The following is a 27,612-nucleotide window of genomic DNA, read 5'->3' on the forward strand; positions in this document are numbered from 1 at the left end:
TGGACGGTACAGCAAGATTTGTCTCGGGGGGGGGGGGGGGGGCGGAAAAACAACAAAAAAAACAGAGGCTAAGAGGTAACTCCGAGGATGACAGAAAACACCAGAGTTTTTAAGAGATGTTAGAAGCCCTGGGAGCACTGAACAAACCAGAAAGCTCCCGATCCTTGATCCCTGAACTCCACCTAGCAAGTACCGCGGCAGCTAACCTGGGAGACCACCCCAACCAACAGAGACTGAAATTCGCCTTCCAAGAGAGTAAGTGGATAGTTCTAAGCTGTCCCCAAACATGACCTCACAAACGAAAACTAACCGTTATGAACGGAAACAACTGACCGGACAGAACACAGCCAAGAGACACGAGCCCGCACCTTGAATTACAAAAACACTTAGGGATCACCTACTATTCACACCACAAAAGCACCAGGGGAAAGCGCGAACGTAGTCCCCCACTACCACAAATTATGCAGTCGAGTTTCCCACATTTGGGGAAATCGCAGGGGTCAGCACATACGGAGTACAATGGATAAGGCTCGCCCTGGGAAAACCACCTTCGTGATCGTGGTATCTCTCCTGCCAGGTAAGTATAAGCTCTTGCACCTCTGCCCCGCCACAGCCTCACACGCTTCACCCTTTACACGCACGGTCACTTGCCCCGCGCACACACCCCCCCCCCCCCCCCCCCCCCAGCCCTCCTAGCCCTGACATACAGCTGGGACTCTCAGGTCCGACCAGCGGTCCTGAACCCGCTCCCACGGCACGGGAACTCCTTCATGGCGAAGCAGCAGCCCCTGCTCTGCCTCATCTACATAGAAATCGCCCTATCCGTGATGTCACCGACAGCACCTTTCCCAGTCCCCGTCTGCTCTTCCGCCCCACCCTCCGCCGACTCAGCCGATCAACCCGCTGCCGGAGCTGGCGGAGGAAGTGACGTCTGTCTCTTTCTCCTTTTCCTCCTGCCATTGTCCTTTGGGGAGGTGCGCAGAGACCCCACGTCTGGTCTTCCCCTAAGACTGTGGTACTTGATCTGTGTCCTGCAGAGAACCCTTCTGGCGGCCAACAGGAAGCTTGTGCACCCTTCTTCAGATAATGTCTTTTAATGCGCAGACTTGAACGTTTAGGATTACAAGGAAAACCGGTTCCTTTCAAACCTGTTTATCTTTGTGATGTAGCATTCCGCTTAAAGTTGAAAGCCGTTCAATGTCAGAGAGAAAACATATCTATGAAACCAGAGAGGCTGCTCAGATGGGTTGCAAACTAGCCATCCTTACTGGTTTTACCACTAGAAGTGTTACAAAGACAGTTGTCCAATTTTATGAATCTTGAAGGGTTTTTTTGTTGTTGTTGTTATTTCAAATACAGTGTAATACAAAAATATGTGGCCCCCGCAGAGACGATTGGACACTCTCAGGCATGGTGATGGAGTTTGTCATCTCTTCCACGGCCATCTCAGAACCTTAGTGCTTACCTCATATTAGTATTTTATATTCTCCAAAGACACAAAAATAATCCCAATTTGACAAAACAAACAAACAAAAAAACATCTAGGGCATGTCTTATTTGAGGCGCTTAACAAATGACTGGATCATCTCCCTTGTATATAACCCAGAAAACACTGTGAAGTAGAGCAAAATTGGAAAGCCCAAGTCAAAGACCATTTGCAAATTTCAAGTAGATTCCAGTCTGTTGCTCAAATCACAAAACATGAAATGGAGGGGTCTCCCTTGGAGACCATAAAGTCTGTGACATGGTGGCCAGTTGGGTCACTGGAAAACATGGCAAAATATTGAAAATGAGGGATTAGGTGAGAGTGTAGCAACTGAACACTAAATGCTTGATCCAGGTGCCATTCCCTGGATACTGACAGGGAGACACATTGTCCAGGTAATACTGGAAAAATACTTTCTATAGTGTAAACCACAAATAAAATTCCAAGCCCCTCAACTATTTGAATGCACCCCTCCTCTCAGCCAGGGTCATTCCAAAGTTAACCTGAAAAACTGGTTCAGACCATGATGGGAAGTAGGGGTCAGATATGCCTCATTATACCCTCCTTCCTTTGGAATTCAGGCACAACTGACCAGCACATCCGACCAGGCCCAACTGACATTACAACAGTGATCTTAAGACTTTTTGTAGCAATAAGACACCAAACTCCAGGCTGACTCTAGTGTAGCATTACATGACAGATAGCAGGCCCTGAAAGAAATAAAAATATTTTACCCTAAAATACATTTTTTATCATATTTTGAAATGTCCCTACAAAGTTTTCTCTTGTGGGGAAAGTCTACATGCTATAGGGAATCCCTTTCCAGGCCTTTTCCCTAATCTAGGCACCTTTTTAAGTCTGATAAGAAACATTTACAATCAATTCTCTCTGAAGCCTGCTACCTGGAGGCTTCATCTGCACAATAAGAACAACCCCTTAACACAGAGACTCCCGTCTATGGGTTCCAGGTCTTTAGATAAACTCTTTCCACCAATTGCCAATCAAAGTATCAGAAAATAACAGCTGGTAACTATGTAATTATGCATATATATGAGTAGAATTTTGGGGGTGGGCACAGTGGCTCATGCCTGTAATCCCAGCACTCCCTCAGGAGGCTGGCAGATTGCCTGAGTCCAGGAGTTTGAGACCAGCCTGGGAAACATGGTGAAACCCCATCTCTACAAAAAAAAAAAAAAAAAAAAAAAATTAGCCAGGCATGGTGGTGAGCACCTGTGGTCCCAGCTACTCAGGAGGCTGAGGTGGGAGGATTACTTGAGCCTGGGAGGTGAAGGTTGCAGTGACCCAAGCTTGCAACACTGCACTTCAGCCTGGATGACAGAGGAATGGGCCTTCACTAGACACTGAACCTGCTGGCAACTTGATCTTGGACTGACCATCCTCCATAACTGTGAGCAATAAATTTTTGTTGTTTATAAGCTACTCACTCTGTGGTATTTTGTTATAGCAGCACAACTGGATTAGGACATCAACCTGACCTTAAGAAATCATCTCAATTCAGTCTTGGCTCTGGTGGGAAACAAGGGGCACACTCGGATGTGTGATTTAAAGAGAGTTGTGGTTTTTTTTTTTTTTTTTTTTTTTGAGATGGAGTCTCGCTCTGCCGCCCAGGCTGGAGTGCAGTGGTGCCATCTCGGCTCACTGCAAGCTCCGCCTCCCGGGTTCACGCCATTCTCCTGCCTCAGCCTCCCAAGTAGCTGGGACTACAGGCGCCCGCTACCACAGCCGGCTAATTTTTTGTATTTTTAGTAGAGAGCGGGTTTCACCATGTTGGCCAGGGTGGTCTCGATCTCTTGACCTCCCAAAGTGCTGGGATTACAGGCGTGAGCCACCGCGCCCGGCCTAAAGAGAGTTTTATGAAGAGAATATTTATAAATATAATATGGACAGGATCAAAACAACCCAACCAAGGACTGAGAGGCGCTCAGAATCTGGAATCAGCAGAGAAGTTGTATTGCCTCTAGGACTGGATTGTTGTATAAGTCTGTTCAGGTTGCCATAACAACCTGGACAGGACCGTAGTCCTGTCCAGTGATTCTCCCCAAGACAACAGTTCTCTCTAGTAACTATGGTTTTCCTTTCTCATTTCAATTTCCACCTCAATTGACTGACATGTGAACACCAACTCCCACACTTAAATGTTGAAGCCCTAACACCCACTGTGATGATTTATGCAGCTGGGGCCTTTGAGAGGTAATCAGGATTAAAAGAGGTTATGAGAGTGGTGTCCTCATGCTGAGATTAATGCCATTACAAGAAGAGAGACACTAGAAAGCTTGCTTGTCCGCCTTCCCCCTGGTGCACGAAGAAATGGTCACATGGGCACACAGTGAATCTACAGCCACTTACAGGCCATAGGAAGAGACCTTAGAAAGAAATCCGCTTTGCTACCACCTTTATCTTGGACTTCCCAACTTCCAGAAGTGTGAGAAATACATTTCTATAGTTTAAGCCACTTGGTGTATGGTATCTTGTTATGGCAACCTGAACAGACTTATACAACAATTAAGTTGCCTTTCCACTGATGGACTTAGACGCAATCTCTTTCCCAAAAAAGAGCTATATTTAGCTACTTTTCTTTTGCATATTGTTCCATTTGCAGCCACACTATTTGTCTTCTCCCACACCACTTCTATCACCAGGAATCCATTTTCCTTGTTTTCTTTTTAATATCGGGAGCCTCTGCTCACTGCACTGCATAGTCCTTGGGGCTTTTTTTAAACTTTATTTTTAACAATCATTTGAGCAGAAAGTAGCCAATTCAGTTCTTTAATTTCCCATTTTATTCTTGGTTTGAAACTGACCTGATTGTGTCCCTTTTGTTATGACCAGTTACTTAGAAGCCATACAGCCCACAAGGTACCCTTGGGTATAAATCCAACTTCTTCATTTTAATGGTGAGAAACCAAAAGCCCATGTTTCCTGATTTCTGGCCCAGCACTGGAACCGTTTTCATGGTCGATTCATCATACATTTTAATAGTGATATTTTATATTTGCATAATTTTATTGCCTTTGCAATGGGCTTTCACATCTATCTTCTCATGTGTATATAGTTTAAAGGCCATTTTTACCCACTATCTCCTAATCATATCGACCACAGCCTCAGGAAATGTCTGCTCTATTATTTCACTTGCCTGTCTGGGTTCTTGGGCAACAGCATAGAATCCTGCACTGTGTTTTCCCTCACGCTTTCTCACTCTCTGCAGAACAAATTTTTGTTACATGCCTTATTATCATGGTAATATTGGCCTTCAGTCTTGTATAGAAGCATTAAAAATGTGCGTAATGTATATCCTTTTAAAATGTTATCCTAAGAAGCATCTTTTGGAGTTAAGGAGAGTTAGATGAATAAAGAAAGAATATAGTTTCTCCTAAACAAACCCACTAAGAAAATCATGGAAAGAATTATGGCAACTATGAAAATGAAGGAGGTATACTTTGTCAACAAAAGCAAAATAACCAAGCTACTCTTAGACATAATCTCACGTTATCGTTCTGTAGTGCTCTAGCATTTTCTAAGCCTTTTCACACACTGTTATCTCTTTTTTCTTTCTCCTTCTAGAAATTAATTATGACTTTTCCTTTCAAAAATGAAGGACTTTTTTTTTTTTTACTCTTTTCATTTTTTCCTGAGACCATATGTCAAAGGGAATGTGAGGAACAACTTTGGTGTGGTAATAGCCAAATTTCTCCAGGTCTGCTCCTCAAGCTTGCAAAGTCAAGACTGGCAGAAGTGGTGATTTTTACCTGGGTATCCTGAGAACCTTGCACAGTCCTTATCACATGCAGGTGTTCAGAGTGTGCAAATAAATGAAGAAATGTGAGATTGTGATGGTATTTTCATGGCATGCTTTTTTTCCACACTTCCTCATGCAGCCCAACATCCTCTACACTGTGTTGTTCTACCTGTTTAAGTGATTTACCACTTCTCCATTAAGCAAACTTAAACCATGTTGCCTTCAACTCAACATTGATTGATCCCCAATACAGTCCTGTAGGGAGGCAAGAAAACTTACAAACGAAGTGGTAAAGAAAGAGAGAGATTAAGCAATTTGCCCCAAATCTCATAACACTAGGTGATAAATCTTCAACTAGAACTCAAATATCTGGCTGAGAATTCAGTGCTCTTTTCATTTAAATCACATTGCTTCATAAAAATAGATCTGCAGGAAGAATAAAAATGTCCAAAGTGCAATGAGACAGAGAAGATAATATGGAGACAGACGTATTGCACAGAAAGCATTTGACCATATGTCTGCCTGATCCCCTTCATGTGTCTTGTTCATAACTTACTTTACTCGGGCAGCAGGAGATAGCAGAACAACTGTCAGAGTGAATTTAGGCCACAGTTTTGTGTTGCTGAATGTGTTGAGTCATTTCCCTTAGTTCACATTTCTACCTAACTTTATCTTTTAAGTCATCATCATGGCTTTAATCTCGTATTTATTTTGACTGTTGAGATTTTGTAGCCATTATCCAAATAAAACATTTATTTTCACTCGTGAGTCCCTAATCCTTCCTCAATGGAATTAGCTATTTATTTGATGCAATAGCTAGACCAGTAGGGTTAAAAATGCTTTTATAAAGACATTAATAGCTGGGTATGGTGATGTGCACCTAGGGAGGCTATGGCAGGAAGATCACTTGAGTCCATGAGTTTCAGGCCAATGCCTTCACAACATAGTGAGACCCTGTCTTTAAAGTAAAAATTTTAAAATTAAAAGAAAAGACATTTAAAAAGGCTGTTTACCAAAATGATGGTTAATTGACAGAAAATAGAAACTGAAACTAGAAATCATTGCCATCAGCTTTCTCTAATGTGTACTTGATCCTTTTCTCCCTGTGATGGAAGTCGAAAGTCTTTTTGTTTTTTTTTTAATCCACTACTGTTCAAATGAGAATAAACAGCCAAATGACTGAATTAGTTGGTAGACATAATTCCTAGTCTTCAATTATTTTTATATTCTTTTGTAATACAGTCATTATTTTTTCAGACTTCTATATTATTGCATTTAACCAATCCCCAAATAGGGAGACGTTATGTAATTTTTCTATTATTTACAGTTCCTTGATTATAATCTTTTATTTGAAAAGATTATATATTTATATAAAAACCCAGTTTCTTTCTTACATATAAATATTATTAGTAGTCTAAAAATGTCATTCTCAATAAACACGATGAGTCAACTTGAGGACTAGAGAATCAGGTAGTCAACATCAGAGAACTGGTTTAGCAAACAGAAGGGGCCTACCCAGATAGAGAGAAGTCAGGCAGGGCTGTGCTGTGAAAATATTAGAGAAGCTTGATGGGAGGCCTAATATAGTTTGTCTTTACACCTGTATATTTTGCTTCTTGCATCTGCTTCAATGCCCTCTGTCATTTATTATAACTAGATTTATTGTTCCAATAGGTTTGTACTACAGTCAGAACAAACAAATCACTGGATCCAGCAGAAGCCTTAGATATATGACATAACAGAGATTTGCACAAAGATTTGCCCCATTGCCTTCTCGAATTTCTCTTATCATCAATCCATCTAGCTGGAGCTCTCTGAAGGTCATCAGAGGTCAGTATAATTTTAATAAGATTTTAACTGAAGGATAGCCTTGATGTTCAGTGACCTTCAGACATGTTTATAATCGAGAAGCCACTCCCCCTGTTGAATGATAACCTTCCATGAATTACCAAACCAATGGTGCTCACATTCTGATTAACCATTGATTCCCATAAACCCAGCTTCCCCCAACACTGATGATCTAAATAACCTGAATTATTTGCATTGCCTTATCAATTCCATCTCATTTCCTGTCTTGGTGGTTTTGCTCACACTGCTTCTATGTGGAATGTCCGTATGTAGCCACTCGAGTTTCCACTTCATTGTTCCATCATCTGTAGTCTCTATACACTATCCATCATCAGGACTAATGTGAGCTGACTTTCCTCCAAAAAGCTTTCCCTGAACTTATCCTGAAATAACGTTTTTCTCTGCTAACTTACCATTTGTCACGTTAGTATACAGCTTCTCTAACTGTCATGAAATGAAATAAATGGGAAGAAGATGAAACTTGAAAAGAAATCTGCTTCTTAAGGCAGGCCCTGGGGGAATAGCCCTGGCTGGAGGTAATGTAAGGTCTAGATGGTGTTTTTAGAATCTGAAGACTGCAACACCAAACACAACAAGTATAAGCCTAGGCAAGCTGTCAGTGCAGGGCCTAAAATTAGGTATTTCAACAAGTGGATGAATCAATTTGGGGAATTGTATTAGTAAACAGAGGAAGCCTGTCCAGTAAAAGGGAGAGTAAGCAGGGATGCAATTTAAAACTATTGAGGAAAAATGGCTAAGAAATAGTAAAATTAACACATGGCCTAAAATATTAAGAAATTAAGCCTGTTACAGAATTACTGACCTGGCTAGTATATAGGAGCATTAACAACACAAAAACAGATTAGGTCGGGATTAGCAGTGGGGGTGAAATAATCTTCAGGGCTGAACTACTGAGCTAGAAATATTTAAATCCTCCTTGCAGATGAAAACTATAGAGGACAATTTATTGGTTCAGCATGAATTTCTGGTCTTCTGTTAAGAAATACGCTCTTTCATTGAAAGCGAACATTGAGGCAGTAAACTCCAAATACAGCTGCAGGTACTATCTCCTGCTGATTTGTGTGTATAGAGCATGAAAGAAAGGCTCAGAAACAAAAGCATGTTGGAAAAATAAGCAGAAGGAGGCATTTACTTGCAAAGAAATGTGAGGAAGTCAGTCTTCAAAAGAACTGCCCAAAAAATTTAAAAAATAGAACTTTTTAAAACAAACAATATTATGAAGACTATAGGGTTTATATTAATCTCTTCATGGCAGAAAACAGCAATTTTATCATGGTTATTGTATTCAGAAAGTTCATGACATATCTTCAGACAATAAACAGCATTGTAAAGTCAAGGATAAAGTGATTTTCATTAAGGAGTTAGCAACTCTCAGGAAATGCTCAAGGTTTCATTCATTTGGAGGACTGCAGGTAGACAGAGAGACCCTTTTATTGTTTCTTTATGTCAGAGTGCAGAGTTTTTTTTTCTCTGTTTCTTCAGCAGTGCGACATGATGAACGGGCTGACAATGGTGTCAGGCCCAGATGTCACTTTGGTTTTTACACTTCATCTTGCAGTCATGTTTCCTTCTCTACAGGACATGTTTGTCTACCTACATTTGCTGAACAATGTTCCTAATCAGTACTATTGATTTTACATTTTAATTTGATCCACTTTATTTGCACAGATCTAAGAAGTGTTGATTAATATTTAATGACCTCCTAGTATTTTTTTGATGAAACAATAAACTAAGGCTCACAAATTTACGTCTATCTATAGATTTATAAAGCCCTTGTGGTTTAAATTTACTTTTACATGTTTAACAGCTCAGTTTAGAGCAGACCAAACCAGTCCGTTCACCTCTACCTGATTTCATCTGCAGTATTTATAATGCAAATGTATCCTTTTTAATAAAAGATATCCAATGTCTCGGTGTCCCTGCCCTGCCAAGAAAGGACATTCTTTCTTACCTCCAAGCCTGAGATTGCATAGTCCATAGAGCAAGCACCAGATTGGTTTCCTAGAAGGATGTTATAGGCATCGCTTCTGCATGAAAAACATAGAAATTATTCTTATTACTGGATTTTTCTTGTCTAATTAAATTGAATTTGTAGCACAGCTATAAATTTTTTATTAAAAAATTGATTCTTCCTGGCTGGGCAAGGTGGCTCATGCCTGTAATCCCAGCATTTAGAAAGGCTGAGGCCGGCAGATCACCTGAGGTCAGGAGTTTAAGACCAGCCTGGCCAACATGGTGAAACCCCGTCTCTGTAAAAATACAAATATTAGCCTAGCATGATGGTGGGTGCCTGTAATCCCAGCTACCTGGGAGGCTGAGGTGGGAGAAGTGCTTGAGCCCAAGATTGAGAGGTTGCAGTGAGTTGAGATCACGCCATTGCACTCCAGCCTGGACAACAGAGCAAGACTCCATCTCAAAAAAAAAAAAAAAAAAATTTCTAATTAGTAATATATTCAGGTAGAAGGGAGGACAAATTCTTATTGAACCAATACAAATAACTACATAGTCACAAAAAGTAAATGTTTTTATTAAAGAAACTTTGTGCAAGATTTAACCAATATTGCTAATTAAGGGTATGTTAATAGACAAAACCAAATATTGTATGTCACAATTCTTTACAAAATAATTATTTGTATGTTTTTCTTGGCAACTTATTAGCTTTGTTTTTATATTAAGAATTTCTGCAAGGTATTTTTTTCCTCAACACTAAGAATTCAGAGTGTTTTATTTAGTTTTTACAAATTTAATAATTTGTAAATTTAATTGGAGATTAAAGGTAGATTAAGAAGAAAGAAAATGGGTTTCTCTCATGTTCATTAAAGTAGAAAATTAAACTAACCTCAATTAAATTGCCTTACTGAGGCCCTTTAATCCTAAATAACAACCTCTTCTCGTGCTGGTCTTGAGTTAAGCAGTCTACTTTCATGAATTCATCCGCTTCTACATTGTGAGTGTCTTGGAAATCCTGACTCATTTACTTCGTATAGTTGGAATATTGTCTGTGGGGACAAGGTCAGCCTATTCTTGGAGGCCTATATCCATAAGTCAATTTCCTGTGGTATCAATAGTATCAACAGTGTCTGCTACCGTTATTACTGGAGCTCTTTTGATATTTCTTCCAGATGACTCAAATTCTGATTGGCGCTTTGTAGAGAGAGAGGCTTTTAGGTATGCTTAAAGGGAAAGGAGAGCTGGGCACAGTGGCTCATGTCTGTAATCCCAACACTTTAGGAGGCTGAGGCAGGCAGATCACTTGAGGTCCGGAGTTTGAGACCAGCCTGGCCAACATGGTGAAACGCTGTGTCTACTGAAAATAGAAAAATTAGCCATGCGTGGTGGCGGGCACCTGAATATAGCTACTCGGGAGGCTGAGGTAGGAGGACAGCTTGAACCCGAGAGGTAGAGTTTGCAGTGAGCTGAGGTCATACCACTGCACTCCAGCCTGGGCAACAGAGCGAGATTCCATCTAAAAAAAAAAAAAAAAGCAGCGGGGATGGGGGAGGAGATGTTGCTAATAATAAAACTGTAAAGTTTGGTTAATTTTTTGCCATAGCAAACAACATCACAATGGGGGACAGTGGCATTCTCTGTTGAGGTGTAATACATACTCATCTAATGAAATTTTAATCAGTGATTACCGTAAAAGACAGAACACATGAAGAACAATTAGTGCATCCCGATACCTCTCCAGGGCCTTTAATTTTCCCCACAAAGTAGATATTATTATTTGTCACCAACTGATAAGTTTACTTTTTTTAATCAGTTGGTTGACATTTATTGCACCAGTCTTTGTACATGAACATAAATATGCCTCAATCCCACCTGAGAAGTGCACAATTATTGTAACATAGCCACAGTAATCACACATAATTATTGCATTTAATTAATTTAAGATGATTTTATTGCTATTTTCTCAGAATATGGCCTTGAAAAACACAGCAGCTTCCACTATATTGAGCATAGTTTTGAGCAAATTAAATATCTGGAGAATGCAAAACATTACCTTTATTTCTAATATATCTTCATGTTAAGAGCTAGGAGGAGGATCTCTGGAGTTTCCCAGCAGCCATCTGATAAACCCAGAGATACTGTATTCATAAATAACATCTCAGTAGTTTTACTATTTTGGATTTGAGGGTTAAATTTGGGGAATATGGTATCAAAAACAGTGTCACAGGTGGGGGCTGCAGATGTGAAGGGCCTGCTATCAATCAGGTGACCCTGGAGGGACTACCCACTCCCTGTGTCAGCCCAGGATCCCAGCTGTAGTGGGTTCCTCTCTGCTACAGCACATGTTTCTAAAGGGCAAGAATCTGGGCTCCCAATAACTGACCTCTGTCTCCTCCATCCTAGCTTGTCATGGTAGACCTGAACCACCCTCCCATTGAATTTGGGCCCTTGTGGCTCATAGCCACAAGGGAAATTGGGAGCTCACATGTGAAAGGCAGAATTAAGTTAATGCACCTTCTTCCAAAGTCTTAAGTTTGTTTGTAGCCCAGGTGCCCCTGTTTCCAGCAGGAGTATTAGCAGTACCAGGAAGCCACTCCCCAGAGTTTGTGTTTCCGAGCTTTCTCATCATCAGTTAATTGGAAATTTCAGGAACTGTCCCTGCCTTACAATGCCTGCTCTGATCTACAGGTCTTTTAGAGACAGACAGCAGGTGAGGGGGCATGCCAAAGAGATAAAAATGTCTTCTGATAATCAGGGGTCAGCAGATGAGTATGAAAGCTAATTATCCCCACTAGTCAGGGAATTTAGAGGCTTCCCCTTTTGTCTTTGTAGGAATAGCAGACTTTGTGACTGTAATGTCCAAAGTTCTTTACAAGTTGAAGTACAGAAGAGATCAGAAAATGTCTTACGCACATGAGAGTTGTTATCCAAAGATTTGTCATAGGAGCAGCGACTGTAGGTGTTCTCTATTCTATTTAGAAGAATTACATTAGATTTTGATTCCTCAATGTGGCCAAGAAATAGAGCTACTTGCTGGGAGCAAGAAAGACAACATGACTTCTGGAAACTATTTATTATGAAAAATGAATTTTCATTATGTAGCAAATTACACTGCAGAAGTATTACAAAGAATTCTCATAGACATGGTATATTAAATCTCAAATCAATAATCATACATAGTCAATTAAAAATATCTTTGTTGATATCTTTCAGAACCTGGGAAATAATTTTCTGACTTTCAAATTTTTTAGTTTCTATTCAATGGCAGAAAATCTATATTGTGCCAAACCAGTCTGAAAATTAGTAGTTGATTATATGCTGGACACAGAAAAATTTTCTATAACCTGTTAAATGCAACACTCCATTCATTGCTTAATTCTCCCCAAATAGCATAAGGTAATTAAGGCTTTTGTAAACTTTTTTCTTTTTTTAGAACAGCCTACAGTGACAGAGGAGAATGGTTATATTGTTAATTAAAGCTGGTTCATCACTCATGTGGTAAACCTGACTCACATGGAAACTTAACTATTTTATCACAAAGATAAATGTTTATCATTTAAATATGTATGTATTCATTTTTATACTTCTTGAAAGGATTTCTAGGAGTACAAAGTAAACTACTCTAAATCTCTTTTCTCCCGGATGGCAATATTGTTGTGGGTGAGAAACAATTTAGTCTAGGAGAGCTATATCTAATCTGGTAGGACACTGTGGAGAATACAAGTGTTAAATTTTGGCTAAAAAACTAATATATGGCCGGGAGTGGTGGCTCACGCCTGTAATCCCAACACTTCGGGAGGCCGAGGAGGGTGGATCACCTGAGGTCAGGAGTTTGAGACCAGCCTGGCCAACATGGTGAAATCCCATTTCTACTAAAAATACAAAAATTAGCCAGGCATGGTGGCTACTCAGGAGGCTGAGGCAGGAGAATCACTGGAACCCGGGAGGCAGAGGCTGCAGTGAGCCAAGATGGCGCCATTGCACTCCAGCCTGAGGGACAAGAGCAAGACTTTGTCTCAAAAAAAAAAAGGCTAATATACGGAGATTGATTTATCATTTTATCAAAAAGGTAACCCAAATACTAATATGACTTTTTTGAGACCATCCATTTAACAAATTGGACTAAAAGACTCAAAAGTTCTTTTATGTTTTATGCCCAAACTAATTAACATTGAGTAAAGTTAGTCCAAAAATTATAAACATTTTATTGCTCATTTAAACTCATTATTTGCAGCTATTATAAGCTATAGCAAATGAAGTTTACTTCCCTCAGATATTCTACAATTATTGTATGCCCTTAAATTTGTATTTTAAAATTCAGTTTTATATTCTAGCAAAACTCTACAATTTGCCTTTTAGACAAAATTACTCTCTTTGCCTTGATAAGCAAAAACACATTAATTATATTGCATGCACTTTTCTAAATACTCAAACTGACTTAATTTCTTAAAGTAGTATAAAAGAACATGTGCATTAATCAGAACTAAGGGTACTTTTACATACTGTTCATTCTCCTACTTGATAGCCACTCTATAATGTGTAAAAATATGCAGCAAGGATATGTTAAAAATTTTATGAGACTTATCCAAAGATTTTTCACTAATTATCTCAATGAAATATTAGCCAAGTTCATAAAGCTAACTAGTATGTTAAAATTCATTTTAAACTGACACACTGCAGAGAATTTATACTACAATATAAAAATTTACATGAAAATTGTGTTACATATGAAATTTGAATTTTTTACCAGGTAGGGTATGTGTGGTTTTACCTATACAGTATAATTATTTGTAGCCCTATCTCAAGTCACAGGAACAAATGTTTTAAAAAATACTAGTTTAATAATTCAATTCAGCTGAGCCATAAATCCAGTAGGGGACATCTAGAAAGCTCTGGTAAGTTAAAATATTTTATAAACCAGAAAAATATGCTAACATTAATTCTAAGATTGTGATAAAATCAGAGAAAAAACATAATTAATTTAAACCAAAATTATCAAACCATATACATTTATCCAAGGATTTCCCATGATTAAAAATATTACTGAACTTTATTTCAATCAAATTTTTAAAACGCTTCAATTTTGTTCTGAAGCACTGAAGTCCTTTGCGTTATGCGATTCTCTTACCCGCCTGCCTTCCCTTGCTTCTTGCCTTCTGACATAGCAACAAAGTCCATTAATTCACCTCAGAACTAAACCTCTCTATAGATTTTTTCTTCTGAGCTGCAGTTCAGCAAGTTACCTGTGCTAGTATACATAAGCCAAGGAAAACAGAAGCTCCATTAAACTTAAGAAATTGTTTAACCTAATTCATTAATTTTCTCCAGAGATAGGAAAACGTATAATAATTTGTTCAGAAGATATTTACATACATACAACAAGAAGTCATTATCAAATTCAGAGCCAGTGATGATTTTCTCCCTGCTTTATTATAGACTTTCATATGCTATTTATTTATAGTCCTTATCCAGTCAGATTATAGATTGTGGTAGAGACGTAATTTTTGAGGTTGAGTAATACTTTACTGTTGATGTATAGAATATTCCTCACAACTTATTTTAACTCATTTTTATATTTCTATGAGATTTTCCTTGTTTGGGGTTTTTTGTTTGTTTGAGAAAAGGGCTAGAGAAATTTAAATGCTTGAAAACCTTTAGAGTTTTCAGAAGCACCCAGAACTTCAAAGAAACACAAAGCTATTCTCATTAATGCTTTCTTAAGACAAATAAAGCAAAGCCCTATCAACAGTTAGAGCTCTCCATTTTTCAAGCTATGCAAGACTGTCTCCAATAGTTATGGCTTCAGCAGTGGTTCAACTTGAGTGTGCATCAGAACCACCTGCAAAGCCTAATTAAACGGATTCCTTGGCTCACTTGGCAGTATATGACTCAGTAGGTAAGATTTGAGAATTTGCATATCTAACAAGTTGCCGGGTAATACTGATACCGATGTCTAGGGACTATGAGAATCACTAACCTAGAGTGTTTAAAAAATGACCAATTTCTGTGCCCAATTATCTGCCAAAGTTTCCTGAGAAGGAAAACAACAACAAAAAAACAAACAAACCAAAACAGAGAGAAACTGAGAGAAACAGCCACAACTGGAAACTAGTAACACAAAAACAAACCATTGTAAAGGCTAATTAACTTATTTTCATACCAATGGGGAAAGATTTTTATTTCATTTTGCACCCACAAAAAGCTTTAGGAGTTTTTTCATGTGCCAGAAGGAAGCACATAACCTCCAAATTCACAGTCTATTCTTTGCCCGTTTGCTGTAGTTACTCTTTGTACCAAAGGTTCTGAGTCTGGAGTCTCTGCTTTCACTGGTCAGATAGACTCTCTCCTTACATTGTGGTCTCTCACTGAATGTTCTCACCCACTGCTTCCTCACTATGTAATATCTGCCCAAGAAGCTCCCGTCTTCTCATTCTCCCATCCCATATGCTGACATTCTTTCCAGTCCCTGCATTGTTATGAGAGCTGAGTGGGGGAGGGAGCTGAATGTCTGTATTCAGTCCACAACTACGATCTAGGATACTCTGCATTAACCATAAATAATTGATGCAAGTTTCTTCCACTCAGCCATAGCTGAGTCAGATTACCCGCAATGCTATCTCATCCCACCACAGTCTCTACGACTAATTTCTATTATACAAGGTAAGATCAACATTTGAAGTGATTGAGTTTAAACATAAAAAGATGTATTGGCTCCTGTGACTGGGCAGTCTTCAGGGTTAGTTGCTTGAGTGATCAACGATACCATTAAGATTATGATTGGGACGTGAAAAAAAGAACTGGCAAATAAGGAGAGAACTTTGACAATAGAAAGGCATTTAATCCCTTGTGTTGTTTTGAGTGCCCTAAAGGAAAAGACAAATTAAAGGCAGATCCTAACAGAACTATTAACAAAGAAGGAAGAGGGTGAATGAGACTCTTGAATCAAAAATTCTTAATTCTTAACTCCACCTGTGAAATCTTACTTAATCTGGTTATACTAAGAATAATCATCACACCATTCTCTCACATTCTAGAAGGCTTTGTAGTGGTAGAACTGTAAACAACATATAAACATTTCTGAAATATTTTGGTTGTTTTATCTTCCATAAGCCTCACACAAGCCGTGTGTATGATCATCCATCTTCTGGGCCATTATCTGATTATTGCTGCTATCTCTCGCTCTGGGGAAAGGAGAGTCTCTTTCCTAATCAATAGTATTGGATCAGCTCTTCTAATTTCATGATGACATGAGTGTTCAGGAATGATGGAAGGCAAATGTAACCCTGAGAAAACTTTGTTTAACTACTGCATTTCACAAGTCCATATCCATCCTAGAAGGTCTTCCAGCCTGCTCTCTGCCTTGCTCCCAAGATGGCCACATGTAGGTCTCTTCTTTCCCATAACCAGAGGGTTATAGATTATATTATCCTTCAAAGTCTGGGATAAACCAATTTCTCACTCTAAAGAGAACAACGTGTTTTGATTTTTCCAACCCTAACCCTAGCCTAAAGTCTACCTTCTAATCCTATCTTATTATAAATGTCCCTGGATTGATCTTTCAAGGGATTTTTGCCTACTGAAAAAATATTACTCTCACTCAAAGAATTGTGGCCTGACAAGAAATCTACAAGAGTCTTGGACACAGAGGCCAAAACATCATAATGTCTGGATTATTCAGGCTAAAGTAATATCACCTGTGGGTTACCCACAGCCCAGTCCTCAGCTTCAGACCATGCCGGAGTCACTAGTGTTCTGTTTTCTTTCCTCTATCATTCCTATTCAAAAATTCTAAAAATTTGGAGTTCCATTTCTCTTAAGAAGACATGAATACATTAGTACAGTAACATATTTATTTCTACTTCCTTGAAATTTTATTGAGAAATCCATCATTTTCCAAACTTTTCTTTCTGTTGGTGTAAAACAGGGATGAATGGCCATGAGCACTTCATTGCCTCATCTCAGGTGACACTTTTTTGCCCTTTGAAAAGCCTATAATGTACTTTATAATGTAGTTTAACTTTTCCACTTCACCTCATGTAAACAAACTGATTTTCCAACTTATCAATACAGTATGAACATTTCTCCAAGTCAATTAACAAAAAGAGGAAATATCACTTTAAATGAATGCACAGTTTCTCTATACAGAGAAAAATAATATGTGTGCATATATGCATGTGTAAATATATGTATATGACTAAATTCTACAAGTTTTTAAACTATCTTTTTACTGATGGAGACTCATCATGGTTTTTTTCCCCCTGTACTACAAACAAAGTAGCCATAAACATTCTAACATTCTGGAGTATGGTATCCCTTATATGAAATGCTTGGGACCAAAAATATTGTAGATTTTGGATTTTTTCAAATTTTGAAATATTTTCATATCATAACATGATATGTTAGGAATGAGACCCAACCTAAATTTATTTACATTCCCTACATATAGTATACATGTAGCCTGAAGGTAATTTTATGTATTTGTAAAATTTTGTGCAAGAAACAAAATTTTGACTGTCTTTTGGCTGTGACCAGTCATATAATGTCATATGTGAAATTTTTCACCTGTGGCATCATATCAGTGCTCAAAATGTTTCCAATTTTGAAGCATTTCAGATTTCAGATTTTTTAGTTGACCTTGGAACAACATGGGTTTCAACTGTGCAGGTCCGCCTACACTGGTATTTTTTAAAAAAACTAAATATATCAGAAAAAGTTTTGGAGAATTGTAATTGAAAAAACTAGCAGACTAACTGCATAGCCTAGAATATAAAAAAAATTAAGAAAAAGCTATGTACATCCTGAATGCATAACGTATATGTATATATTAATCTATTTTATCATTTACTACCATAAAATATACACAAATCTATTATAAAAAGTTAAAACTTATCAAAATGTATGCACACAAACCGTACAAGTCACTATTTGCAGTCAAGAGAAACATAAACAAACATAAAGATGCTGTATTAAACCACAACTGCATACAATTAACTATAGCACATACTGTACTACCCAAATAATTACTTTGATTTTATTTTTATAAATATGCTAGGTACAAGCATACTTTTATTATATGATTGTTTTGTTATTTGGATATACTGCTAGTGGTGAAGTCTGAGCTTTTACTGTACTCATCACCCCAATAGTGAACATTGTACCCAATAATAATTTTTCAACCCTCACTCCCCTCCAACCCTGGCATCTTTTGGAATATTCTCCAGCGTCTACTTTCCAGTGTATGTACTATTATAATAATTTTGTAGCCACCCCCTGTTGCTACTGTGGTGAGCTCATGTTGCCAGCATCTGCCATGAGCACTTGGTCTCTTCAGTAAATTCTGTATCTAAGTAAATAGTGTGTTCTCTCACAGTTCTCTTTTCATTGTGCTTAGTGTAATACTATAAATCTTGAATAACACCATGAGACCAATACAAAGTGCCACAAGTGATGCTGGGAGTGCTCCCAAGAAGCAGAGAAAAGTTGTGACATTATGAGAAAAAGTTAGATTGCTTCCTATAGATTGAGTTCTTCAGCTGCCTGCCATTTCAAAATAAATGAATCCAGTGTAAGGTCCCTTAAAAAAAAAGAGAGAAATTCATAAGGCCTCATTTCGTGTCAACAGGCATGAAAACCTTGTCCTTTCTTATCTCATATTCAAAATGCAGCTTTTATGTGGGGTACAGAATTGCTATAAGAAAGACATACCTATAGACTCTTATTTGATTCAAGAAATAGCGAAGTCATTATTTGACAACTTAAAGTAAAAGCAAGGTGAAAGATCTAAAGCTGGAGAATTTAATGGCAGCAAAGGATGATTTGATAATTTTAGAAAGTGGTTTGGTTTTAAAAATGTCAGGATAATGGGAGTAGCAGCTTCTGCCAACCAAGAACCAGCAAGTGAATTCTCAAATGCCATTAAGAAAAACATTGAGGAGAAAGGATATCTGCCTGAATAGGTATTAATGCAGCTGAAAGTGCCCTATTCCAGGGGGAAAAATAAAAGCCACAAAGGTCATTTATTAGTAAGGAAGAGAAGCAAGCACCAAGATTTAAGGCAGGAAGGGATAGGCTAACTCTACTGCTTTGTGCAAATGTAGTCGGGTTTATGATCAGGGCTGCCCTTAAATATAAAGCTGCTAACCCCTGAGTCTTGAAACGGAAAAGAGAAACACTAGTTGCCAGTCTTTTGATTGTACAACAAGAAGGCCTGGACTATGAGAATGCTTTTTCTGGATTAGTTCCATCAATGCTTTGTCCCTGAAGTCAGAAGTACCTTGCCAGTAAGGGACTGCTTTTTAAAGTTTTTTGTTGTTGTTGTTTAATTGGAAAATGCCCCCTGGCCACCCAGAACCCCATGAGTTCAACACCAAAGGCACTGAAGCGTTCTCCTTTTCCCCTAAACACATCTCTACTTCAGCCTCTAGATAAGAGAGTCATAAGGACCTTTAAGGCTCTACATATGGCACTCTATGGAAAGGTTTGTCAACACTGCAAAAGAGAAACCCAATAGAGAGAACATCATGGAAGTCTGGAAGGCTTACACCTTTCAAGATGTCATCAGTTGATATAGAAAACCGTGAAACTCAAAACAATAAATTCCTGCCGGACAAAAGTACAATTTGTGTCCAGATGTTGTGCATAACTACAGAATTATGACAAAACCAATTTAGAAAAAACCATGGAAAGAAGTATGGATATGAAGGGAAAAAAAGGTGTGGAGTGAAGGGTTGCAAGATATGGATCTTGGAGGAATTTAAGAGCTAATACACACCACACCAGAGGAATTAACAAAAGATGACTTCATGGAGATGAGTGCTTCCTAACCAGTGCCAGATAATGAGGAAGAAGACATAGGAAAAGCAGTGCCAGAAAACAAATTGGCATTCAACAATCTGGCAAAAGAGCTTTGATTATTCAAGACTACTTTTGACTTCTTTTATGACATAGACCGTTCCATGATACAGGAACTGAAACTAAAGCAAATGGTGGAAGACGGATAGGTACTACACTGAAATGTTTTTAGAGAAATGAAAAAGCAAAATAGACAGAAATAATGATGTATTTTTGTAAAGTTTCACCAAGTATGCTTGCCTCTTTTGCTTCCCCTTCCATCCCTTCACCCTCTTCCACCTCTGCTACCCTAAGACACAAAGACCAGCTCCTCCTCCTCCTGTGCCTACTCAACATGAAGACAAGAATGATGAAGACCTTTAGGATGATCCACTTCCACTTAATGAATGGGTTATATATTTTCTCTTCCTTACAATTTTCTTGATTATAATTTCTTTTCTGTAGCTTAGTTTATTGTAAGAATACAGTATATAATACACATAGCATGCAAAATATGTCTTAAATGTAAAGCGTGTTATCAGTAAGCCTTCTGGTCAACAATAGGTTATTAGTAGTTTGGGGGGAATCAAAAGTTGTATGCGGATTTTTCACTGTGTGGGAGGCCAGCTCCCCTAACCCTATGTTGTTCAAGGGGCAACAATATTCTTTCTCACTGGCACTTTACTTTCCATAAATTCAAATCCCAAAAGTAGAATTGCAAGTTCAAAAGGATTTTTAAAAAAATAATTACTGTCAGATTACAGAAAGTTTCCAATTTACATTTTCACTACCAATGTACAATGTTGGCGTCCCTGAATCCTTATCAGCAATGAATTTTTAAATATACTATAAGAGATGAAAAATTTTTTTTTTAATTTGGAATTCCCTGATCACTAATGAAGTTAAGCATCAATATTATTCCTTTAATATGCAAATGCTGAAAATACATTTAACTATATAGATGTCAAAAATCTGTAAATCAGGCTAGGTGTGGTAGGCACTCACCTGTATTCCCAGCCACTGGGCGACTTGAGTCCAGGAGTTCCAGACTGTAGTATGCAATGATCAAGCCTGTGAATAGCCACTGCACTCCAGCATGGACAACATAGCAAGACCCCATCTTTTTTTAAAAAAAAGAGTCTATAAGACAAAGGTCCTCATAAATTAAGAGAAGCCAAGACAGTCACTGTGACTGCAGAATATTTTAATTTTTTTTTATTATACTTTAAGTTCTAGGGTACATGTGCACAATGTGCAGGTTTGTTACATATGTATACATGTGCCATGTTGGTGTGCTGCACCCATTAACTCATCTTTTACATTAGGTATATCTCCTAATGCTATCCCTCCCCCAGCCCCCCACCACAGAGCAGGCCCCAGTGTGTGATGTTCCCTTTCCTGTATCCATGTGTTCTCATTGTTCAATTCCCACCTGTGAGTGAGAACATGCGGTGTTTGGTTTTTTGTCCTTGTGATAGTTTGCTGAGAATGATGGTTTCCAGCTTCATCCATGTCCCTACAAAGGACATGAACTCATCCTTTTTTATGGCTGCATAGTATTCCATGGTGTATATGTGCCACATTTTCTTAATCCAGTCTATCATTGATGGACATTTGGGTTGGTTCCAAGTCTTTGCTATTGTGAATAGTGCCACAATAAACATACGTGTGCGTGTGTCTTTATAGCAGCATGATTTATAATCCTTTGGGTATATACCCAGTAATGGGATGGCTAGGTCAAATGGTATTTCTAGTTCTAGATCCTTGAGGAATCACCACACTGTCTTCCACAATGATTTAACCAGTTTACAGTCCCACCAACAGTGTGAAAGTGTTCCTATTTCTCCACATCCTCTCCAGCACCTTTTGTTTCCTGACTTTTTAATGATCGCCATTCTAACTGGTGTGAGATGGTATCTCATTGTGGTTTTGATTTGCATTTCTCTGATGGCCAGTGATGATGAGCATTTTTTCATGTGTCTGTTGGCTGCATAAATGTCTTCTTTTGAGAAGTGTCTGTTCATATACTTCTCCCACTTGTTGATGGGGTTGTTTGTTTTTTCTTGTAAATTTGTTTGAGTTCATTGTAGATTCTGGATATTAGCCCTTTGTCAGATGAGTAGATTGCAAAAATGTTCTCCCATTCTGTAGGCTGCCTGTTCACTCTGATGGTAGTTTCTTTTGCTGTGTAGGAGCTCTTTAGTTTAATTAGATCCCATTTGTCAATTTTGGCTTTTATTGCCATTGCTTTCAGTGTTTTAGACATGAAGTCCTTGCCATGCCTGTGTCCTGAATGGTATTGCCTAGGTTTTCTTCTAGGGTTTTTATGGTTTTAGGTCTAACATGTAAGTCTTTAATCCATCTTGAATTAATTTTTGTATAAGGTGTAAGGAAGGGACCCAGTTTCAGCTTTCTACATATGGCTAGCCAGTTTTCCCAGCACCACTTATTAAACAGGGAATCCTTTCCCCATTTCTTGCTTTTGTCAGGTTTGTCAAAGATCAGATGGTTGTAGATGTGTGGTGTTATTTCTGAGGGCTCTGTTCTGTTCCATTGGTCTATATCTCTGTTTTGGTACAAGTACCATGCTGTTTTGGTTACTGTAGCCTCATAGTCTAGTTTGAAGTCAGGTAGCGTGATGCCTCCAGCTTTGTTCTTTTCGCTTAGGATTGACTTGGCAATGCGGGCTCTTTTTTGTTTCTGTATGAACTTTAAAGTAGTTTTTTTCCAATTCTGTAAAGAAAATCATTGGTAGCTTGATGGGGATGGCATTGAATCTATAAATTACCTTGGGCAGTATGGCCATTTTCATGATATTGATTCTTCCTATCCATGAGCATGGAATGTTCTTCCATTTGTTTGTGTCCTCTTTTATTTCCTTGAGCAGTGGTTTGTAGTTCTCCTTGAATAGGTCCTTCACATCCCTTGTAAGTTGGGTTCCTAGGTATTATTTCAAATATTATTGTAAAACAATGAGATATTGAAACATACATTGGAGGAAACTCTTCTTCATTCTTAAATCCTTTCAGCACAGAGACAATCAACTGACTGTCTGGGTACTACCTGACCACTATTGGAGTCTCTTTCATCTGCCTGAGTCTGTGCAACAATATGAAATTATAATTTTACTATGCACCTAAACTTTCCTCAATATATTGAATTCTTACAGAATTTGAAGAGTCAAATTTTGTAAATCCAGTTACCTTTTTCCACTACTCTAGGCCTCATATACTATCTGGCCTAAGGGTTAAAGGTCCACAATTGAATACGCCAAACTTGTTAATTTGAGGGTAAAGCATGTCAAGAAATCTGGCCTTAATGTCCAATGAACTTATGTCATATTAAGTAGCTGGATAGAAACATGCATTCCAAAGTGGATACTGTTTATCAGGCTCAGTGCTCTATTCTTGACAGTAAATCCCAGAATAGGGTGGATGCTTTAATTTTGTATTAAATAGTATTAGGTGTAATATCAAAACCACTAAGGGAACACTAATGATGAGAATAGGAACACTAGCTGTGGAGCTGGCAATTTTCTATAGAAATCCTATCTCTTTCAATTGCCTGTTTAGTGGGCAAGTGTTTCAGTTCCTATAATATCTAAATTGGAGAAAATCACCCCACCTACTTCTTCAGGTGTTATGATAATTATGAGGGATAACATCTTTTTAAGTGTTTAACACAATTCCTCACACATAGAAAGCAATAATAAACATTGGCTAGCATTGTAAGGATGGATTATTGTCTTCTAATGTGTTTTCATACATTTTCTTTCTGGGATCTTGAGTGAAACATGTGGATCTAGAACAAGAACAAAATGATGTTACCTTGATGATCTCTATGTAGGGTCACACTCAAGGCATCTTAAAATATTTTGCTGGCCAACAAAAGACACCTCCTGTTCTAGTTGGGCATTGTCCTTTTCTTTAAACTATGCAGACAAACAATATTATAAAGTGAGAACATCCGCATAAAAAACCTAAACATAAATCTTAATAGTGAGTTCATGAAAATTCTTACTGACGAAATGGCAATGTCACAGACTGACTGTTTATGTCCCCCCAAATTTGTATATTGAAATCCTAACCCCCAAGCTACTCGTGTTAGGAGATAGAGCCTTGGGGAGGTGATTAGGTCATGAGGACAAGATTCTCATGAATGGGATTTGTGCCCTTATAAAAGAGATCCCAGAGAGCTCATTGGCCCCTTCCAAAGTATGGGGATACAGCAGGAAGTTGCCATCTATGAGCCAGAAGGGTGAACCTCACCCCAGATGCTGAATCTGCCTTGATATTGGACTTCCCAGCCTGCACAACTGTAAGAAATTTCTGTTGTTTATAAGTTACTCAGCTTGTGGTATTTTGTTACAGCAGCCTACACAGACTAAGACAAGTAGCATTTTGAGGATTAAAATTTCTTAATAAATGAATAGAGTATGCCCTGTTAAACCATATTCTCAGCTAACCCCATTTACTCACTGTTCCTCTTTATTTTAGTTTCACATTTTTGCTATTTATCTCTGTAATTTTATTCATTCTTCACAATTTGCCATTCTTATACTTCGAATCATGTTATCAGTTTATAATACCTCCATCAAATGATAGTCTGCATTTGTTTATCCTTGGCTGATTCAAAACACTTGGCATAATTTCCTTAAAGGAAATCATCTTCATCCCACCTCACAACACTGTATTATTTTCAATTAATTTCCAATAAACTCTTAATTGTCCATGTTCTGTCAGAGTTGGCAGAGTTAATCCCTGTTTAAGCTAATAGGTTCAACTTCTTCAACAAACAAATCTTTCATGAAAGCTGCTGACAAGCCAGAGTATTAATTAAATCTAGTTTCATTGCTTCTCACTTTCCTTGATCTTTCTCTCTTGTTCTTTGGGAAACAGTCACAGAGTTCTGGCGCTAATAAATACTACAAAAAGTAAGAAATACAGTCTAAAGAAGCAGAATATTCTGTTTAAAGTTGATGTGGTGCTTTTTGTGCACCAAGCATTGGCTCAAAAGCCTGAAAATTAGGCAGCAATACTTCCTAAGCTCATCTTCAACCATAAGGCAGAAAAGCCAAACATATCTGAAAATATAATATCACTGGTACCTTATACCAGCACTAAGAATAAGAAAACCCTGGAAAGTGGCTCGAGTACAGTATTTTTCTATTGGAATTAATTTTTCAAAATGGAAAGGACTTCATTGTTATTTTTATTATAAAATTAGTATATGTTTATTATTAAAAATAAGTACAAAAATCTCTAAAAGAAAAAGGGAAAAATTACCAGCAGTTCCACATGCCAGATATCATCACTGTTAGCATTTAGGATACAAATATCCAAACACTTTTTCTATCAATACATTTAATTTTTAAATTTGACCATTACGCAATGTACACATGCACTAAAGCACCACACTGTACCCCATAAACACGTGCAATTATTATGTCAATTAAAAACAAAATAAAAGCATTTTACAAAAAATCATGTTATTTTTAATAACTTGTTTTTCTAATTTTATACACCATAAATGTCTTTACATGACATTTATTTTATGATAATAACTAATTTATTCATTTAAACAGCAAGGTACATTTCATTCTACAGATATACTATATAATATTTACTCCGATCTCTGGATGAGAATTTATGTTGCCTGTAAATATTGTATCACAAACATTATAAGAATAATCTCTGTAAAGGTTTTCTTCCTGTATTATTATTTGGGTAGAAAAAATACTAGAAATAGAATAACTGGGTCAAAGATTAAAGACAATTTAAATTTCAATATATAGAATCAAATTATTCTCCAAAATATTGTACTCTACAGTATTTGAATTTTGATTTTTTTCTCCATTTTCACTACTGCCAATAACTTTAATCTTTGTCGATAAATGAGACAAAAAAGACAAATAATGCAATATTATACAAGGGAGATTAATAGGTAGAAAAAGAAATGCAATGGCCAGGAGTAACAGAAGATGTTCAACATCAATCCAATCAAATTAATGAGTCTTTAAAATGCAGTAGCAGTCAATGTTAGCAAGAGTGTAGGCATTAGACATTCTCATAGGAATATAAACTAGGGCCATGTTTTAGGATCATATTAGATCGCAGCAATTAAAAAATGTTAAATTCATATGTTCTATAGCAACTTCTCAGGTTGGAATTTATCACATGGAGAATCTTGTAAAATACATAAACCAAGATATGTTATTAATGTTATTGGTAGCCTATTGTTTAAACAAAAAATATATTTATATAATACAGTTGTTAAAAGTTAAGAATATCTTGAAGGTAAATTATTAAACAAAAACAGAAAGCCTAGGCCAGGCAAGACTTCATCTCATGCTTATAATCCCAACACTTTTGGAGACTGAGGCGGGAGGATTGCTTGAGCCCAGGAGTTTGAGACCAACCTGGGCAACACAGTGAGACCTCATCTCTAGAAAAAAAAAAATACAAAGCCTAGTTCTGAACATCCTTTTGTGTAATACTAAAAGATAAAATTTTATTTTCTAACTTGTTTAAGATCTATATTCTATACGGGGGATGTGTATTAAGGTCATTTTTTAAAAGATACTCAAGAAATTGTCAACAGTGATTATCTTAAGGAGAGATTCTAGATGTCTGGGGGTAAGAGACTAGAGGAAAGAGAATTTTATATTTCATTTTTGCCTTTATTTAATTTTTTGATTTTCTTACTGGGTGCATGAATTATATTTTTATGTCAGCATGTTTTATCAGATAAATAAAATTATGAGCTATTTCTGTTTTCTCTCATTTGTTTTATGTTTAAATAAAGGAAAATGAGATATGTCTTTTTAAATTAGATAATCTTGAGTCCATGATTATTATGAAAGCCCTCTGTTATCTTTTTACTTCCTTTCACAATGACTGTTTATGTTGTAGAATCATTAATTTCTCAAGACAAATGTCTTAGAAGGTAGATACAAAAAAATGGTATACATTTTTTGATTCAAGCTAATTTCATGTTATGAACAAAATTACGTAATGTCATTTCTAAGACCTTTCTGTGATCTATCAATCCACTAGGTTAAAGAGCAGAAATCACTTCCAAAACAAATCCTTTTGCAGTCAGCAAAATGAAGCAATTATATGAATAAGTTTTTCCACTTGGCCTATTTTTCTACCCATGGTTATTAATCAGTCTCACTGACTACATTTTCCATTTTACATCCCCTTTCAGGCACTACTGTAGACAGCCAGGAGTGAGAGGAATTGGGCAGAAGACTCCTGATCTTAACACCTCCAAGCTGGGGAGAGGAGATGCAGTCAGAGACACGTCGCACTTTCCCCCAAAGCCGCCCCTTCCCCTGCACCTACATTGGGAAAATCCAGGCCCAGCTTGAATTTTTCATTCAGCCACTGGCTTCTGTCATAATCAGGAGCTGTGGTGGGGAAGATGAAGTGAAAACAAACCTCCCCAAAGCCCAGCCCTCCTTCCTGGGGACCCTCCCAAGGAGCCAGTGGCAAGACCCCTGAGACAGGTGGATCTAGAATCTGACCACTCAGTCCCACATCCCAGGATTCAGAGAAAAAGAATTCCAGTGAGGGCTCTGGACCCCACACAGCTAAGGCTTCCAGGGTTTAGGCAAGGCCTGAGGGACACCCATCATAATTACCCAGACGGGGGCCCAGCATCCCGCCCCAGCATTCTGCCTTGCAAGGAGCTCCCTCACCAGGGCTCAGGGAAGGGA

General features: G+C 37.8%; 2 protein-coding genes and 1 non-coding gene across 5 annotated transcripts in view; 1 reads left to right on the forward strand and 2 right to left on the reverse strand.

The window, feature by feature from the left end:
- The window catches only part of GSTM2 (glutathione S-transferase mu 2), a 1,178,915-nt gene that overhangs the window by 1,150,661 nt on the left and 642 nt on the right, over positions 1-27,612 (reverse strand). The window contains exon 3 of the mRNA NM_001367592.3: positions 27,239-27,303. Within this exon, the coding sequence (NP_001354521.3) occupies positions 27,239-27,303 (65 nt within the window). The remainder of the gene's footprint in view (positions 1-27,238; positions 27,304-27,612) is intronic.
- On the forward strand, positions 132-27,607 carry LOC129525230 (uncharacterized). Of its 3 annotated transcripts, none has more exons than XR_010132177.1 (3): positions 132-577; positions 6,918-7,073; positions 27,102-27,607. XR_010132177.1 is itself a non-coding variant. In XM_063701897.1 (2 exons), exons 1-2 carry the CDS (start codon positions 520-522, stop codon positions 926-928), a joined length of 264 nt encoding a protein of 87 aa, XP_063557967.1. In that variant the 5' UTR covers positions 164-519; the 3' UTR covers positions 929-1,600. The 3 variants fall into 3 exon arrangements, 1 of the variants encoding a protein (XP_063557967.1); XR_008669379.1 differs by having other exon boundaries at positions 132-255; XM_063701897.1 differs by lacking the exons at positions 6,918-7,073; positions 27,102-27,607 and adding an exon at positions 723-1,600 and having other exon boundaries at positions 164-577.
- Positions 422-585, reverse strand: LOC115932649 (U1 spliceosomal RNA). The gene has a single exon (XR_004068871.2). It is a non-coding gene; the product is annotated as a U1 spliceosomal RNA (small nuclear RNA).

This window comes from Gorilla gorilla, chromosome 1 (assembly GCF_029281585.2).
Source record: "Gorilla gorilla gorilla isolate KB3781 chromosome 1, NHGRI_mGorGor1-v2.1_pri, whole genome shotgun sequence".
NCBI classification, from domain to species: domain Eukaryota; kingdom Metazoa; phylum Chordata; class Mammalia; order Primates; family Hominidae; genus Gorilla; species Gorilla gorilla.

Coding starts and splice junctions, on each gene's coding strand:
- LOC129525230 (XM_063701897.1), top strand. CDS start 520: ATGGATAAGGCTCGCCCTGGGAAAACCACCTTCGTGATCGTGGTATCT. Junction 578..722: donor CGTGGTATCTCTCCTGCCAG/GTAAGTATAAGC, acceptor TGGGACTCTCAG/GTCCGACCAGCGGTCCTGAA.